At 35.7% G+C, this 20,455-nt stretch overlaps 1 protein-coding gene across 23 annotated transcripts in view; it reads right to left on the bottom strand.

The window, feature by feature from the left end:
- PTPRD (protein tyrosine phosphatase receptor type D) overlaps window positions 1-20,455 on the bottom strand; it is a 758,123-nt gene that overhangs the window by 314,132 nt on the left and 423,536 nt on the right. For all 23 annotated transcript variants that reach the window (XM_073880761.1, XM_073880763.1, XM_073880782.1 and 20 more), the window contains 2 exons: window positions 5,259-5,404; window positions 1,434-1,575 (listed from right to left, as the gene is read on the bottom strand). In XM_073880761.1, the coding sequence (XP_073736862.1) occupies window positions 1,434-1,575; window positions 5,259-5,404 (288 nt within the window). The remainder of the gene's footprint in view (window positions 1-1,433; window positions 1,576-5,258; window positions 5,405-20,455) is intronic.

Raw genomic sequence — 20,455 nt, forward strand, 5'->3', positions numbered from 1 at the left:
TTCTCTGGAGAGTCTCTCTTTGTTTTTCACACCTGGAAACTTCTTTCTTGTTTGCAAGCCTAATCATGCATTCAGTTTTATTTTCAGATATTTTATCAACATCTCAATGTGTTTATAGGAGGATGAGAACTTTGTGTATAAACGTAACTTCTCATAATGGACAGAAATGTAGTTCAAATCTGACTTACTTGTTTTTAAGCATCATTCTGTTTCATGCATTTAAAAGATCTATAACCAGTTGGTCAGTATTTCTCCTGAGACTTAGTAAGATATTTACAATATTTGAAACATATTTTAAGATGTGTAAGTAAATAATCTCATTTTCTAGGCTTCTTGGATTAACTAACTGATTTTGGTAATCAAAGATTACCAAAGATCTAGAAGGAAATATTTTCGATTTTATAAAACATACAAAGTAAATACATGCCACAATGGGAAAAAAAGGAGTGGAGAACAAATGTTCTTAATCCATGTTATATTCCTCTGTGGTAATGCAATTTTGATCCATTTTTTCCACTTCCCTTAATCTTAAGAAAGTCTATTCTGGTAAGTGGTGAAATCAAGCAAAATGAAGTTCAAAGCAAAACACAATGAACAAACAAAAGTGTGTGTGACAAAGACATAAAGGCACAGAAGTGTTACTGTGGAGTGCCAAGTACTAGGTAAGCCAATTCGGACAATATCCTTATCTCTTCACAAAATGTTGATGCAGAGATATAAAACAGAGTATTATTAACCACTAGCCTTTATTCTCTAGTACTGCCATTCTAAAGAAAGTCTAGAAAGCAGACCCACTGTACTGGAGATCTGGCAAGTCATCTCATACTTTGGTGAAACTGTACAAGCCACGTAGCAGGACACACACACAGCAGGGGGCTGTTTCCACTCACTTTGCATTAACAGATGTTAGTTCAAGAAATATAAAAGAATGAAATAAAAACATATTTTTTGACATAAAGATGTAAGGTACCTTTGTTTTTCTCAATTCCTCCATTTATGAGGAACTCATCTTTAGGTAGAAGATGTTCCTTTAATTTTGCAAACATCAGTATCAACTGTGGTAATCTATAAAAAGTAGTGGCCAACCTTGGTACAAACAACCTTGTGTATGCAAGCAATGTTAACAAGAAAAGACTAGCATGTCCTGTTTCCTTTCTAAGTACTCTATCAAAAATCATAATGGTATTTGGCATTGGAAATTAGTACTTCTCTGAGATTTTCTTTTCTCTCCCTGGATAGCATTCTTCAAGACCCATGAGAAAAGGCACCCAATCTTTGTTTAAAAGTTTCACCCTTATAAACATTGTATTTAAATTCATTTCCCATTTAAGTGTCATGACAACTCTAATCTTTTTAGTGGTCCTACAAAAGAACACCAGGGATAGAGAATTTCAACAATGATACAAGCAACAACCTTGTACTTGAGTACTTACCACGCAAAACTGTGAGTCTGGTGGATACACTTATTTCTCCCACATTATTCGAGGCCACACATTCATAAATGGCCTCATCCCGCGGAGTCCGTAAGGGTTGTATTCTGAGAACTGATCCAGATCCATCGTCAAACTCTATTACCTATTAGAGGAAACAATAGCTGTCACAGGTGTTGTTACAATTGTCTACCTCTCAGCTAAACCTTAATACAGTGGTGAACCAGTCTTTTGTCTCAAAATAAACACAGCAGCATTTTAAGACTGAATTTTGATAAATAGTAGTAAAACAGAATAACTGGTTTAATTTAATGAATCTTCTCCTGAACAAAAGGAAAGACATGTAACTACAAATGCAAAGTCTACTAGAAACCATCCATGATCTACTCATGAAAATATTCTAGTATGTGTATCTAGACAATTTGACCCTGTTAATTTTGCAAGAGACTTGTTGCTATGATGGATAACCTTCTCAAATTATTCTCTCACAGCATGTATGCATATGTGGATCTACTCAATAATTGGACTATAAGGTGAAGACCTAATGCATACCACCACAGACAACTCTTCTGGCTTAAAGTGTTTCATCCTGAACGGTATAGATGAGCAAACCATGAAGAGAAACTGCATAAATCTAATACTTAGGCAGCCAACGAGATGGCTTTCACAAACCAAGAGACTGATGGCATACATTCATTTTGCTATAAATCATTCCAGTATTTGTTCTAGCTTAGCATTTTCTGCATTTTTAGGGCATTTTTGCTGTAAAACAGAGGCTTGCTTCACAGGGCAGAAAATTAAAGTCCTAAAGAGTAAGCCTGAATTCACTATCATTATGGACTCTACTCTGAAGCAGTTTAGCAATCCTAGATATTTGTCAGCTAATTCAAGTACTACTTCAAAAAATGATAATGATGATGATGATGATGATGAAATTGATAAATATGGGTACGAAACTGTGGAGTCCTCAACTTGTCTTTCTATAACTATACTGTGTTCTTTCAGCTGCTCACTGAGGTGCTGTGCTTTCTGGTTTTGGTGAGGTATTTTTTTGCATTTCCCTGTGACTAATAGTTCCACGTGCCTAAATTATGAATTGAGAATGCCTTGTAAACACATTTATTGGGATGCTAAATATCCTGTTTTGTGTGTAAACATGCTTATATCAACATATGGAAGAAAGATCGAATGTTTTTTTTAAATATATCCACTTCAGGTCCTTTCTGCATTCTGTTTATGTTTTAAATTCACAGAGACAGCCAAAATGCCCCACTTCCCAATGCACCACAATTTATTTTCAACTCTATTAAGCATATATTTTAGAGTGAATCTACTATGCATCATGGGAGAAAAAGTTTCATAGTTACTAGAATCTTTGACAAGTACGCCATAATTGAATATATATAAATATATTTATAAACATCTCTATATATTTTAAACATTTAATTTATAAACATTAAACATTTATATATATTTTTAAACATAAATATATATATTTATAAACATATTTATAAATATATATATTTATAAACATCTCATGGCTTAATGTAGAGAAAGGTTTAAATATCCTTAATGCCAATTTAAATTTTGATTTTTTCCAATTTTATTGAGAAATAATTGGCAAACAACACTGTATAAAGTTTAAGGCATATAACGTGATGGTTTGATTTACCTGTATTCTGCAATGACTACTACAGTAGGTTTAATTAACATCCATCATCTCATATAGGTACAATAAAAAGAAAAGAAAACAATTTTTCTTCCTGTGATGAGAAGGCTTATAACCTATCTCTTAACAACTAACTGTTATGTGTCACTGTATGTTTACATTTCTGAACTATTTCCTAGAGTTAGACCTATCATCTTTCAACAAACACTATACTACACATTACATGCTAGTGTTGCAATTTCCAATTTGAAAACCTTATTTAATACCCAGTATTGATTGTGCCCTACTTACTCTAAGCCAGACATTGTATTTGCCACTGGAGATAGAAGAAGCAAAATCAGTCTCACTTAGAGCTCTCATAGGCTTTATAAACCAGCAAAACAAAAAAAAATACATATATACTATTACAGATTTTAAAGATTCTCAACCCAAGACTCAACACTATTTGATATATATGCTTCATGTAAAAATAATTTTCCTTGGCTGTGTTTATATGATTCTCATTAAGAATTATATAATGAGCAGAGCTCATGCTTTGAAATGTTTACTATTACAATTTAATCTTTGTTACAAGATTTTGTCAAGAACCTACTGTCACCAGCAAGTATGATGTCAAACTTTTCTTTGATAAAAAAATTCAATTTCATTTAAACTAAAAAAAAAAAAAAATGTGTACTAAAGATCACACACACATCATTTTTTACATGATATAGGAAATATTTCTAAATGATTAAGATTTTTTTTATGTTTAATCACTGTAGGTATTTCATTTTCAAACAAACATAATTTTAAATTTATCATTTGTAAAACTGCAGTCTACATTTAAATTTCTACCAGTGTAATTAATTATACCCTTTATAAGGCATCTGGACCATTTATTGCTCTGTGAAACCTGGTAAAAAATGAGTAAAATCGGGCGCCTGGGTGGCTCAGATGGTTAAGCGTCTGCCTTCAGCTCAGGTCATGATCCCAGGGTCCTGGGATCGAGTCCTGAATCGGGCTCTCTGCTCCTTCGGAGCCTGCTTCTCCCTCTGCTTCTCTCTCTCTCTCTCCCTCTGTCTCTCATGAATAAATACATAAAATCTTTTAAAAAAATGAGTAAAATCAAAAATGTTCTGAATTTTGTACTTGCTATATTTCTTTTAACTAGAAATTGCCTTGATTTTGCCAAGCTATGAATTAGGCTATGAAGTATGTCAGAAACTCAGGTAAGAGAAAGTGAGTTTTACACTTTGGGGCAGTTTGGAGGTCTTTGTATCCTCTAAGAATCAAGCTATTCTTTTCATGTCTTAAATTTCAGGCATGTTATTGTGTGCTTCTTCCAATTTTTCTCTGCATATCTTATTACTTATTTTTCACCTCCAAAATGAGCAAATTTCTGAGCCATTAGTCTCCTTAAAAATATTCAAAATAATATCTGAATTATGCTTTATCATCTTCAAGTCACTGAGCTTTCTGGAGTAATTTGTTCAAAGGTTTAACTGCAATATCAACCTGGTTGGGTATATTCTTCCAGAGTAGTGCTTAGCCCAACAACTGGAGCTAATTTCTCATTTATTTCATGGTACTTGTAAAACACAGCTGTGAGGTGCAATGGACAGCTTCATTTGCTGCCTGGTACCCATTCCCCTTCTTCCTTGTAATAGGCACCTGAATCTCCTATAGGAAAACATTGCTTCCGCACTCCAGGCCATAGGGTTGGATGGAACCTACTTCATTCCCAGCAACAGAGGTAGATTCTGATTAACTTAAATTAATTGGCCTGTACCAATCAGTTGTCCATATACACTAGTCCAGGGACAAGCAAGTAACTCAGTAAGCGCTGGGAGCATAGGAAGCTTTCACTCATCTTCTAGCCTTGGTTGTGGGAGGATGTGAGACTCCCGCAATCTTAAGGGGAAACAGTTTGAGGATGATGCTAACAGATGGACGCCAAGAACACTGAGGCTGATACAATTAAATACAAAAGTTAGTCACCTGAACCCACAAATTCCTTTTCAAAAAGCCATTAAGAACTAAGTTTTCCAACACAAGCAACAAAAAGAAGGCCATATCTCAGTGATTAGCACACTTCATATACAGTAAAACAAGCAATATACAAACCAAAGATAGAGCAGATACATTTTTCCCCCAGAGAAACAGAACAATGGACCTAATACCTCAAATCTCTGATTGCTGACTTTCTTTCCTTTTTTGTTCCAGACAATTTTAGGTCTTGGGTCTCCTGTAGCTTGGCAAATGAAAGAGGCAACTCCGCCAGAGACCCCTGTCTGGTCAACGGGAGTTCTTGTAAACCTTGGAGGTGCTGAAATAAACAGAGATAAACATCACAATTAGATGGAAAATTGAAATACAGCGTATTACCCCACTGCCACCACTTTCCCCACAGCCCTCAACCTCATTGAGGCCAATACATACATATATATATGCACACACCAGGATTACAAAATTAGAAAAGCACCTTTTACTTTTAAGAGTAGTTTAAAGGGAAGGGAGGTAACTTCCTGGTCAAGATACCTGCTAGTGCTTTTATTGCTGAAATCTGTATTAAGGCAGAGATCTAATAACATCCGAAAAGCAACATCACACATTAATTTTTATTACCAGTATAAAAAAAAATCCAATTTGTCCTCTGTAACAAAATGAGCTCATCAATCAAAGTGAGTAAAATTTTAGCTCTTTGCTTTGATGCCATTATCAGGGCACTGCCAGAAAGCAGCTCTGCCACTGCTAAGCCATTAAAATTAGTGACATTTAAGAGAAATTCTAGGAAATTTTAAAGAGACAAGAAATATAGCCCTGAATTAGAAGGTTTGGCAAGAAACAGAAATACGGAAAAATGGTAAAGTGACTCCTTAACCTAAATATTGTGCTCTGCCTTACTTGAAACTTAACTTCATAATTTGCATAAAAGATGAGTCAAGAAGACTCCAAAGTCATGGGGGGGGGGGGAGGAATTCCTGTTAAAAAAAAAAAAGATGTAAACTTTAAGATTCCTAAAGATGAAAGGCTAGAAGTTAGAGGGTTTTTAAATGTTCTCTACTTCCTTAAAATGTTCCTAACATTCATCCTTTCTCTTCAAAACCTACTTATTATCCATCTTGCATTTCCAGATCTAGAAATCTATTATATGAGAATTAAATAAAATGAAGATGGGTATTTATGCACAAAGATATCTATTATGCCATTTATTTAGCAAAGATTATGTATACCCTAAATATGAAATAAAATTGGAATTGACAGTGAAATGAACTATGGCATGATGATAGAACATCAAATAGTCAATGTTATATTGATAAAGTTTTTATAATATGACATGAGAAATACTTGTGATTCAATGATAAGCCACAAAAACATCATACACAATTCGATATGAGGGGTATCAGATAATAAAGAAAAATGCACCCCCCAAAAAGATGAGACAAAACATGCCAAAATACCAGTGGTGGTTTGGGGGAGAAGGTATATTCATTATTTTTCCTACTTCTTTACATTTTTCTCACATCTTTGAGTTTTTGCAGTTATGTTGCAATTAAATTTTTTTAATTCAAAAGCATCTTACTTTTCCATTTCATTTTCTTATTCCCATTACAAATTTCCTCTCCTACTGTTTTTCAGTTAAATGCTATTGAAAAATGGTTTTAAGCAACTGTAGCTAACATTTATTTTGAAAATAATCCTTAGATATTAAGAAAGAAGAAAATAACAAAGTTCATCACTGTTTGCTCATCACCATATTTTCTCTGCCGTGTTTTCATGTTTCCCACGTGATGCTCCTGCTGGCTTGACGGTGTGTTCTGACTCTGATCTTGGTTTTCCTGGAGTCAAGGAGGCCAGACTCACATCTCAGCTCTCCCATAATGTATATGTATCATCTTGGAGAAAAAATGTCTCACTTTCCTGTTTCTGTTTTTTTTTTTAAGATTTAATTTATTTATTTGAGAGAGTAAGCATGCCTGCGAGAGAGAGCACAAGGGTGGGGAGAAGTAGAGGGAGAAGAAGAGAGAGAATCTCAAGCAGTCTCCGTGCTGAGTACAAAGCCTGACATGGAGCTCAATCTCACAACTCCGAGACCATGACCTGAGGTGAAATCAAGAATTGGATGCTTAACTGATTGAGCCAGCTAGGTGCTCCCTAACTTCCCTATTTCTTAACTGTAAAAATATGAAATGTAAAATAAATTATTTTTCAGAGATCCCTTCCAGTCTTAAGGTTTCTAGCTTAGTGTATCATCTCCACGATGAGAGAAAGAAAGAAGAGTGGGGAGAGGCATTTTTGCAATGTTAGTGCTGGAAAATGAGTCTCCACCTCATCAGCAAATTCAACTTGGTGATAGTAGAACTAGTGGGAATACAGGTCCCTCTTTGTTCAGGAATACTAGGAAAGAGAGCAGGCTCCCACAGCCCTACTCTCTATCACATCCTACAACAACTCTTGGTAGCAGTACAAACTAGATGATTACCAGAACTGCTGGAAGTACTTAAAATGATTTGAAATGACTAACAGTGAGAAGAATAAAAAACACTGTACACTGATGTCACTTTTCTGGAAACAAACAAACAAAAATGATATTAGAAGTGTTTATGTTTTTCATTCTGCTATTGCAAACAATGTAAATTGATAATAACCACACACTTGTCAGCAACTAATATGAAAACTATAATCATGCAATTAAAATTCTTAGGGAATTTCCCTGGAAAAATAAAATGTATTGCATTGCTATGTTACATGGTACAATACTGTCATTTTTGGAACCTTCCTCTTCAAAGTACATAGTTTAAAAATTGTTGACCCTGAATGAAAATGAATTTTAACATGTTTTCTCCTTTAACTTCCATTTTGAAATTTCCTGCAAGAATGTGTGAGTGAGGTAAAGGCTATGGTATAAAATGACTATGTACTAACCAGAAATTAAGTAAATCTAGAATATAGGATACTATTCTTCTTGCACCTGGTTTTGTTTTGTTTTTTTTTTAAGGGATAGCATCCTATTTCTCATCACACACACACACACATACACACACAAAAGGAAATATGGAAATTCTGACACTCTACAAATAGGCAATGACTACTAGAACAAGTGCTTCCTTAAATCTTGGTAAGTGGGGGCACTAAGGAGTCAAATTACTATTAAACATAGAAATCTGACTTCTAAAGAATTAAAAAAATTCATGGAAACCAATGAAAATGAAAACACAACTGTTCAAAATCTATGGGATACAGCAAAGGCAGTCCTGAGAGGAAAGTATATAGCAATACAAGCCTTTCTCAAGAAACGAGAAAGGTCTCAAATACACAACCTAACCCTACACCTAAAGGAGCTGGAGAAAGAACAGCACATAAAGCCTAAACCCAGCAGGAGAAGAGAAATAATAAAGATCAGAGCAGAAATCAATGAACTAGAAACCAAAAGAACAGTAGAACAGATCAACGAAACTAGGAGCTGGTTCTTTGAAAGAATTAACAAGATTGATAAACCCCTGGCCAGACTGATCAAAAAGAAAAGAGAAATGACCCAAACCAACAAAATCATGAATGAAAGAGGAGAGATCACAAACAACAGCAAAGAAATAAAAACAATTATAAGAACATATTATGAGCAACTCTATGCCAGAAAATTAGATAACCTGGAAGAAATGGGTGCATTCCTAGAGATGTATCAACTACCAAAATTGAACCAGGAAGAAATAGAAAACCTGAACAGACCTATAACCACTAAGGAAATTGAAGCAGTCATCAAAAATCTCCCAAGAAATAAAAGCCCAGGGCCAGATGGCTTCCCAGGGGAATTCTATCAGCCATTTAAAGAAGAATTAATACCTATTCTCCTGAAACTGTTGCAAAAAATAAAAATGGAAGGAAAACTTCCGAACTCATTTTATGAGGCCAGCATTACCTTGATCCCAAAACCAGACAAAGACCCCATCAAAAAGGAGAATTACAGACCAATATCCTTGATGAACATGGATGCAAAAATTCTCACCAAAATACAAGCCAATAGGACCCAACAGTACATTAAAAGGATTATTCACCATGACCAAGTGGGATTTATCCCTGGGCTGCAAGGCTGGTTCAACATCCGCAAATCAATCAACATGATACAATACATTAACAAAAGAAAGAACAAGAATCATATGATCCTCTCAACAGATGCAGAAAAAGCATTTGACAAAGTACAGCATCCTTTCTTGATCAAAACTCTTCAGAGTATAGGGTTAGAGGGTACATACCTCAATATCATAAAAGCCATCTATGAAAAACCTACAGCGAATATCATTCTCAATGGGGAAAGGCTGAGAGCTTTTCCCCTAAGGTCAAGAACGCGGCAGGGATGTCCACTCTCACCACTGCTATTCAACATAGTATTAGAAGTCCTAGCCACAGCAATCAGACAACAAAAAGAAATCAAAGGCATCCAAATTGGCAGAGAGGAAGTCAAACTCTCACTCTTTGCAGATGATATGATACTGTATGTGGAAAACCCAAAAGACTCCACCCCAAAACTGCTAGAACTCATACAGGAATTCAGTAAAGTAGCAGGATATAAAATCAATGCACAGAAATCAGTGGCATTCCTATACACCAACAACAAGACAGAAGAGAGACAAATCAAGGAGTCGATCCCATTCACAATTGCACCCAAAACCATAAGATACCTAGGAATAAATTTAACCAAAGAGGGAAAGGATCTGTACTCAGAAAACTATAAAATACTCATGAAAGAAATTGAAGAAGACACAAAGAAATGGAAAAACGTTCCATGCTCATGGATTGGGAGAACCAACATTGTGAAGACGTCAATGCTACCTAGAGCAATCTACACATTCAATGCAATTCCCATCAAAATACCATCCACTTTTTTCAAAGAAATGGAACAAATAATCCTAAAATTTGTATGGAACCAGAAGAGACCCTGAATAGCCAGAGGAATATTGAAAAAGAAAAGCAAAGCTTGCGGCATCACAATTCCGGACTTCCAGCTCTATTACAAAGCTGTCATCATCAGGACAGTATGGTACTGGCACAAAAACAGACACATCGATCAATGGAACAGAATCGAGAGCCCAGAAATGGACCCTCAACTCTATGGTCAACTTATCTTTGACCAAGCAGGAAAGAATGTTCAATGGAAAAAAGACAGTCTCTTCAACAAATGGTGTTGGGAAAACTGGACAGCCACATGCAGAAGAATGAAACTGGACCATTTCCTTACACCACACACAAAAATAGACTCCAAATGGTTGAAAGACCTAAACGTGAGACAGGAGTCCATCAAAATCCTAAAGGAGAACACAGGTAGCCACTTCTTCGACCTCAGCTGCAGCAACTTCTTCCTAGATACATCGCCAAAGGCACGGGAAGCCAGGGCAAAAATGAACTATTGGGATTTCATCAAGATAAAAAGCTTTTGCACAGCAAAAGAAACAGTCCACAAAACCAAAAGACAACCGACAGAATGGGAAAAAATATTTGCAAATGACATATCAGATAAAGGGCTAGTATCCAAAATCTATAAAGAACTTATCAAACTCAACACCGAAAGAACAAATAATCCAATCAAGAAATGGGCAGAAGACATGAACAGACATTTTTCCAAAGAAGACAACCACATGGCCAACAGGCACATGAAAAAGTGCTCAACATTGCTCGGCATCAGGGAAATCCAAATCAAAACCTCGATGAGATACCACCTCACACCCCTCAGAATGGCTAAAATTAACAAGTCAGGGAATGACAGATGTTGGCGGGAATGTGGAGAAAGGGGAACCCTCCTACACTGTTGGTGGGAATGCAAGCTGGTGCAACCACTCTAGAAAACAGTATGGAGGTTCCTCAAACAGTTGAAATTAGAGCTACCATTCAATCCAGCAATTGCACTACTAGATTTACCACAAAGATACAAATGTAGGGACCCGAAGGGGTACGTGCATCCCAATGTTTATAGCAGCAATGTCCACAATAGCCAAACTGTGGAAAGAGCCAAGATGTCCATCGACAGACGAATGGATAAAGAAGATGTGGTATATATACACAATGGAATATTATGCAGCCATCAAAAGGAATGAGATCTTGCCATTTGCAACGACGTGGATGGAACTGGAGGGTGTTATGCTGAGTGAAAAAAGTCAATCAGAGAAAGACATGTATCATATGACCTCACTGATATGAGCAATTCTTAGTCTCAGGAAACAAACTGAGTGTTACTGGAGAGGTTGGGGGTGGGAGGGATGGGGTGGCTGGGTAATAGACATCGGGGAGGGTATGTGCTATGGTGAGCGCTGTGAATTGTGCAAGACTGTTGAATCACAGATCTGTACTTCTGAAACAAATAACGCAACATATTTTAAGAAAAAAGAAAAAGAAGAAGATAACAGGAGAGGAAGAATGAAGGGGAGTAAGTCAGAGGGGGAGACAAACCATGAGAGATGATGGACTCTGAAAAACAAACTGAGGGTTCTAGAGGGGAGGCGGGTGGGGGATGGGTTAGCCTGGTGATGGGTATTGAAGAGGGCACATTCTGCATGGAGCACTGGGTGTTATGAAGAAACAATGAATCATGGAACACTACATCAAAAACTAATGATGTAATATATGGTGATTAACATAACAATAAAAAATAAAAAAAAAACATAGAAATCTGACTTCTAAATGGAAAGCACAGAAGGCAAATCCCCCCATATTCTCAGGGAGGTGATGTGACTACCATTCCAATGTTCAGATGTGTTTCTCGCTTACCTTCCTTTTCTGTTCATACCTGAAGTCTTCATGCTAATATTCACAAATAATCAAATCTGCAGTATTATGACCACTGGATGCTGCTATAAAGATTTTATTTTTGGAGATGAGGTCAAGTAATGAAATTAACCTATTGAACTGTGGAAATTTTATTAAAATAACCAGTTAGAATCTGCTTCAGATCTGGGACTATTTTCTTAAATCCTACTAAATACAACTATAGTGACTCAGTATTCTTCAAAAAAAAGTACTGAAAATGGTCCTTAAATGTATTATTTGTAAACAAGAAATGAAATTGATCACACTACATTAAAAAAAGGTATATCAAGTGTATGTACACAGAGCTTTTTATTTTTTTAATATGAAAGACATTAGTCTTCACAGACAAGAAAATCATGACTTTCTCATGGGATCTGATGTCAGTTTTTCTACATGTGCTCACAAAATCTAAACTGCAAAAGGATAAATGCCATCATTCTATGATACAAAGTTTAGTTTCTAGATATGTAGTAAAATGCCTTCAGTGAGCATGACTGTTGCAAAAATAATCATCTTGGCTAGTCAAGCTCTAAGACTGATGCTGTCAATACAAGGCAGCCAGCCAAAGGAAAGAAATGAGAAAGAGAGAAAACCAAACTTAATAACTCCAACAAATGCTTGAGGCAAGTAAAAGTGTTTATTCTCAGAGGCGTATAATAAAACATAGCACCACTTTCTCCTCTCTAATATCTCAGCTTACTAAAAGAAACGAAATGAATCTTCTGCCTTCTTTTGTCATGGATATTACCCAAATTTAGGTCAGACTCTGAAGATAGGAAGAGAAGAGAATCCACATAAAAGCATAAAACAAAGACTGCTACTAAAAAAACACACAATATGACAGCCTCAGGTCTGAATAATCAAAATCCCCATGTTTATCCCATGAGATACACTTGGAGATACACCAAATATTACACTTGGTCTAACAAAAAGAGAGAGAGAGAGAGAGAGAGAAATATCAAGAGCTTAAAGATGGAAAGACATTAAAACTTTACAGGCACCAGTACTTAGATAGGCACCGTTCTGTTATTACAGCTGACCGCCATTGCTATCCCCCTAAAGCTGCCAGCCTTGCACTTTGCAAATACATTTCTAATCAAGCTGGTTTTGACAAGTGAGGAGTATGACCTTTCATTAAACTAATGCTGGGCACTACAGAGGTCAAATTACTGTTAGACCCAGAAAGTCTGTTTTCTAAATGGAAAACAGAAAAGCTAAACATGCATATGAGTCAGAACAGAGGCATGACTGATATTCTAGAACATGCCTGCCATGCTCAATTGCTGTTTTCAAAGACTATGCATTCTCAGGATACAGACACTTAGCTCTGGGAATCTGGTAGATTATTCTTCCCTACACATCTCAAACCACAGATGGGTTTTTGCTTCTAAGAGGTTAGTTTGTTTCTTTAAATATAACCAATGCACAGTACCTTTGCATCTAATGATCGTAATATTTTGAAACCATATCAGGTTTCAAGTTGTTAGGCTCTCTGAAAACAAGGAGATAAGCCTAATGAACAGTTATTGTTATTAAATTAAGGGGACAGATCCTACCAAGACCAGCAAGCTGCCTTTGACCATCCTTAACAAAGTGCTCTGTCAAGGACAAAATTCTCCCCTTAGTACACTATATTAGATAGAGCTAGACATTAATGGGGGAGAACCATTGAAATCTACTAGTAACATCCATGCAAGAAAGGAATTTATGAGAAATTCTTAAAGGTTAAGAAGACAACTCAGATTTGCAGTAACTTGATTGGCCAACTGAGAATCACTTAAAAACCGATTCACAGAAAGGACTACACACTACAAAACGGAAAGGAAGAAATGAGAGTGCCATTTGTCTAATTTAATTCTAATGAATAAGCCGCTTCTGCAGACATCAAGGAAATATGACAAATGAGGAACAAAACTAACAGCATGTAACTAATTGGCTTTGTTTCTTTCAGCTGATTAACATTTCCTTAAATAGAGAGTTCTGATTTTAAAGGGGTATTTGTCATAATAATGTACTTAAAATCTTGAAAGGGGAAGGTTAATGATGCTATTTAATGATACTAAGGGAGAGGATGAGGGAATGTTCAGTAGGAATATGTAGGTAGTTCTGTCCTTAGGAATCTGCCTCCTCCCAAAAAGGTGTCTGTAGAATTTATGAGACTGTCAACTGAACTCAACCCCATTTTTTCTTTCTCTGGAAGTACCAGGAAGGGAAGCTCAGGAAATGCAGAGCATACCAGGAGTCAGGGGTGGTTCTAAGGATGATGGCCAGGTCTGAGGGTATACGAGCTATTGGGGTTTTACAGTCCCTTCCTGCCACAACACACTCATTATCACTACCCCAAGCACAAAGAGTGGCTAGAGTTTAGTGGATGATGAATTCTGTTATGATTCATTTGATCTCTACTGGGCAGGAATGGAGAGTGGAAAGAGTGCCTGAGATACCAGCAAAACCCCAGGGGCACATGAAAAGAGGGAGGTCCCAAAGTTGATGCATGACTGTAAGGGAGGCAGAAGTGTGGCACACACATCAGGCTGAACTGGTTTCTATGGCAGATGGTCTACATAAACTGGGGCCGGTGGGGACATCTATCCTATCACACAGGATCTGAACAGGGTCATGTCTGATATCCATGGCCAGCATAGACCTTCAATGTCAGAGACTTTTTCTGAGTCATCAATGATGCTGTCTTTCAATCTTATAGCCTTAAAATTTGACTTAAGAAGCATTATACTTCAAAATGGGATAAAGAAATAACAAATCTTTAGTGAATACCATGCAGTGGACTAATGTTCTATATATCTTTTGTGCAATGTTTTCCATAGTCCTGAAAGATAACAGCATTACTGCTATTTTAGAGAATTATAGAAAGCTTTACAGTACTATAAAGATTTGGAAGGAAAGAGGGGAAAAAAGGAAAAAGAAAGGAAGGAAGGCTCCCTGAGGTTATGAGTGAGTCATGGACTTTGGAACTAATTGCGAAGCCTCAATATTCTTACTGTGCCAAACTAGAAAATGGGAAGTTACAATGATAATGCATAGACAATATGGTATAACTCAATTTATTGTATATGTTCAAATCTGTTTTTTTATTATTATTATGTTATGTTAATCACCATACATTACATCATTAGTTTTTCATGTAGTGTTCCATGATTCATTGTTTGCATATAACACCCAGTGCTCCATGCAGAACGTGCGCTCCTTAATACCCATCACCGGGCTAACCCATCCCCCCACACCCCTCCCCTTTAGAACTCTCAGTTTGTTTTTCAGAGTCCATAGTCTTTCATGGTTCGTCTCCCCCTCAGATTTACCCCCTTCATTCTTCCCCTCCTGCTATCTTCTTTTTTTTTTTAACATATAATGCATTATTTGTTTCAGAGGTACAGGTCTGTGATTCAACAGTCTTACACAATTCACAGTGCTCACCATAGCACATACCCTCCCCAATGTCTATCACCCAGTACCCCATCCCTCCCACCCCCCACCACTCCAACAACCCTCAGTTTGTTTCCTGAGATTAAGAATTCCTCATATCAGTGAGGTCATATATTTTAGTTGAATATATACTGACTGTTTTCTCAAGGGTTTGGCAAATACTTTGTGCTGTATTACAGCAATTATTTTCCACTTGTTAAGTGAAAAAGGTCACTCAGAAGGCTTATTGAAATTACTCTTCTAATTTCCAGGAGCCAATTTAAATCAGGGATAAATGAACTATGATGCCTAGTCAACAGACAAAAATCAATGACACAAAATTCCTAAACAGATCATGTAAGTTCCAAGGTTAGTATGGTAGAATACTTCTGTATTATTCAGTATATACATTAAGTTTGTTCATGGTGGATAAAGACAAATACCCCACTGATGTTCTTGACATCAATTTCCCCTTTTCCTTTCCAAAGCATTTCAATGACATATTGTAGGTATATCTACACCATTAACTGTATTCAGCCTTAACCTTCAATTCTTTGAAAATGACTCTAAAGCAGTCCTCTATTGGGCAGACTGATGTCTGTGCCTCTGTATAACTCTCAATATTCAAGGTGACAAAGCATGGATACATACACTGACAGAAAGGAGAGGGTAAAGGAGGAGAAGGAAAAAGGGAAGGAGGATAGGAAGAAATGTGACTTAATGGAAACATTAACTTGAACTTTCCCTCAATGTCAAGTCCTCATTTCTAACTGCTTGAAAGATTGCCTTGCAGCATTCCAAAATTATTATCGTGGAAACACATCATGCCCTCCGCCTTCCCAATCCTCCTTCTCTTACTGTTTCCATTTCTCTTTGGGGCACTTCCATCCTCCCAAACACCCAGCCTCGCAGCCCTGACCTCTTTGTCTTCTCCTCCTCCACCCCACTACCATTCAATTACTAAGTCCTATAGATTCTGCTTCTACAACATCTCACTCCTCTTTTTTCATATCCAATAACAACGACTATGATTCTCCTGTAAGATGGACATTAGAATCAGTTGGGGGCCTTAAAAAAATAAAAACAAACAAACAAACAAAAAACACAAAACTATCGTGCTTAGACTCCATTTCAGACCAATTCAAATAGAAGATCAGTGGGTAGGGATGGGTAATTAATTTCCAGAGGACTCCAATGTCCAGCCAAGTTTGAGAATCACTTAACGATACCATAGTATCTAAACTTTCCCATCTGGTCACCCTCACTTCAGATATTTATTGCTACAATCAATATTACACATTATCGATGACCCTTCTTTGCCCTTCCCACCGTATTCTTTGACGTTTGTAAAAATGCATCTATGATTAAATCTCTTTTCCACTCAAAAGAAACATAAAAATAAATGAGTTTTAATAGCTTGCTACTGTCAAATAAACCCAGAAATTTTGTTTGGCTCTTAAGATCTTTCAAAGCTGCTGCCAACCTATTTTTCCCAAATATGGTTTACCTTTGCTCATCAAGAACCTAGAATTCCCTGCCTCAGTGTCCTAGTATATGCTATTCCCTTGCACAAAATGTTTTCGGTCCCATTTCTGAATTTATAGAAATTTTCCATTTTCAATCCCAAGAAATATCTTGAAGCTTTCTTTGAGCCTCCCATGTGGATGAAATCTGTTCTTATTTTATCTCTTATTGTATCTCTTATCTCTTTTTGTATCTCTTTTATGAGTTAGAACAGTCTATATTTTATTATAGCTATTTTATGCTCATGTATTTCTCTCCCTTCACATTAATTGAACCTTGAGAGAAGCATTTGTGATCTGGTCATCTCTGAAGTCCCATAGCTCCTATTCTCTCCTGGCACATAGTAGGTGTTCACTGCATACACAGACTTGATAAAAAGCTCTCCAAGGTTCTATACCCCCCAATCCTTGGCTATACATTTTTGAGTATTTTGTATGGATAATAATATTGTAAAAATGATTACTGTGCCTCTATTTGAATTATGTTTGCTTATAGAATCAATTAGCTGCAGAGTGCAAACTTTATATAATACACATTGACACTGTAAAACACTGATGTGACACGGTGGGAGACTGATGGAACCAACCAGGTCCTAAGTTGTCAAAATGTAGCATAACCAAATCACACATTCATGTGCCTGCCTTAGGACTGACTTCAGATGAAGTATAACAACTCAATGGACCTCAAGCTCTTTTATGAATTCACTCCACCTCATTGTTATCACATTGTTATCCTCCTCTCTGACTCTTATTGTGCTTTTCATTTTTAAGTAAGATGACCTTATCTATTATACATAATAATATACTCATTATACATAAATTAGAAAACATAAATTAAAAGAAATTTTAAAACCTCCTAATGGTTATCGCCTTGATGAATATGTTTTAAAATTGCTCTATGCCCATTTAATATTTAATAATTTTTACATAAAAGAGTTTATATTATACTATTATTTTATAGCCCACATTTTACTTAAAATATATTTTGTATATTCTTTTGTCAATAAATATTTAAATTGAATATCATTTTATATTACAAAGCAAATAGATATTTTAATTTACTATTAAACATTTGGATTGTTCCTACATTTTCAGTATTATAAAAAATGCTTCAATGATTATTCTTATAATTACATCCTTGCACATATATGTAATCCCTATATGTGATTCATTTCTACATGTAAAATTTCATTACATATGATGCATTCTTATATGCAAAACTATTGGATCAAAAATTGTATGTTTTTAAGACTTTTTATACATTTTAAAATAACTCATATATTCACAGGAAAAATATATATCAGAGTATCCAATTACCTAGACTACTGATAAAGCTGAAAATTATCACTTTATCATTGGCCAAATTTTTATCCCTTTGAGCTAAATAGGAGAGATAAAAGGTAGAGTTCAGAGAGTGACTGGTTTTGAGGAGAAAGCTGGAAAATCTACCCCTTCAAAAAAGAATCATCTAAAATACTTCTCAATTCCATTTCTCCTTAGCACAACAGAGTGTAAGGTAAATAAATGCTCAGGGGTGAACATTTATAGACCAATGAAGAAAGAGGAAAAGGATGAAGAAAAAATATCTACAAAACATTATTATTGAGAATAGTATCTAAACGCAATAGAAAATAATTTTTAATTTAAAAACACTGAAGTTCATTTTCATCTTTCCAATTGTTTTTTTAAAAAATCTTGTAGCGATGTGTGATTAACATAACCTAATAAAATAAAATTTAAAAAATAAAAAAAATCTTGTAGAGTTGAGATTACATATGAACTCGTCCGTTTACAGCAGTTAAATAAATTTCTAGTTCGCCTTATGTCAAGATATATTAATACCTGGTCATAAACACTTGTCTGACAGCAGTAAAAGTTGTATGGCCTCACCACTGTAACTTTTTTTTTTTAACATATAGCCATGGGATATTATGACCAAAACAAACAATTCCCTACATTCACTGTGTCTGGGCCGTAAAACTTCTCTGAACTATTGACATGCTTAGTAAGACTGGCCATCTGTTTTGGTGTAAGACGCTCACAGTAACCACTGGTTTAGTGACATAAATTTCAGAAAGGCTGCCAGTGGTCTTGAATCTCTTAGATACAATCTGTAAAGCCATTCTTACCATTCCTTATGCCAGACTCATGCATTCTTAATGAAAACATGTTATCAGCAGCACCATTTAGATATTTACTCAACATTTTCCACTTTAAGCCCCCGGGTTTGCTTACTACCTACTTATGCATTCAAAATACACAGACCGCGCATCCGTTTTCGTTCAATAAAGTGATAAAGGCCTTTATGCTGAAACAGATGAAAAGTCATGCAATCTCCCAGGCTCATTCAGTAAAGATGTAGGCAAATGACACAATATTTATTGGCTTTCTTCATATTCCCTCTAAATGGCAATATACTCACAAGGCTATTTAACACAGACACTGTATTTGACAAAAAAAGAAACTACACCAACCCTTCAGCATATTTTTATAGAATTAGTTTTCAAAGCAGATTCATTTACATCATTCACTGCTAATTTACTCATTAATCATAATTTATCACATCAGATGTGCTGATCATCATTAAAAGTAATCATTTATTCTTCATTCTAACCTGCTGCTTATCATGTACCTGCAAATTGGATCACACAGGAAAGGTAATTGGCTTATTTGAAAAGGAACATGAGCGCAGATATAATTGAAGTTGTGAAGAAAGAAAAACTGGATGATAAAACAATACCATCTTTGGCATTTCCCCCCTGATTTTTCCCCAATTTTATGTTCCCAAACTCTAGAATATGGATGCTATTACTTCCCTTCTAAGAAATTTACAATATATCAATTACATAAATTATGTTTTGTTATTGCTTCAGAGGAACTGGAATAGCATGCTGTGCTGGCTTCCCTTTAGACACCAGTAGCAAGCCAATGCCACAATGAGAAGATCTACTGATATCACTGTAAGTGCTTTGAGCCAATAGGAAGTACTGTTTGTAACTCCTGCCTCCCAACCCCAGTGAGGTGTTACCACAACTGGCAAAAGCCTGGGTTATTTCTTCTAGGATAGATCCATCTTCCAGGAATAAAGGGACTGCAAGTTTTCATATATCACTTTCAAACTGGTAAATTAGCAAGGTACTTTGGAAAATAAAAGTAACTAAAATATTCCCAGGTAGCTCCAACATGGAAAGGGTATATATGCACGCACATGCGCACACCTTGAGGAAGTAGTAAAACAGATCACAAAATGATGTTCAAATGTCTTTACTGGAGAAATTTAGAATCAGTATCATAAGAAAACCTTGTTATTAGACAAAAGAGCATCTCTTTACATATACTGTTTTGATATGTTACAAAAATGATCTGTCTAAAAGAGAATATTGTAAAAATAAACTGCTGAGTTTTCATAACACAAGAAATATTAATTATAAAAATATAGGTTTATAATAAATAGGATAGCATTTCCTAAAGAAAGTCCATAATTAATATTATCTTCAAAATGAATAATATTATGATTTTAAAATCCTTCCAATAATGAAATGTTTAAAAATTTCATTATTTAAAAATATTTCCTTGGTACTCAATGTTTTATTTTAGGGTATATTACCATTTGTTAACAGGTACATATATAACGAATA

This window comes from Callorhinus ursinus, unplaced genomic scaffold, assembly GCF_003265705.2.
Source record: "Callorhinus ursinus isolate GAN/ISIS: 27379988/994484 unplaced genomic scaffold, GSC_fseal_2.0 scaffold39, whole genome shotgun sequence".
In the NCBI taxonomy this organism is placed as follows: Eukaryota; Metazoa; Chordata; class Mammalia; order Carnivora; family Otariidae; genus Callorhinus; species Callorhinus ursinus.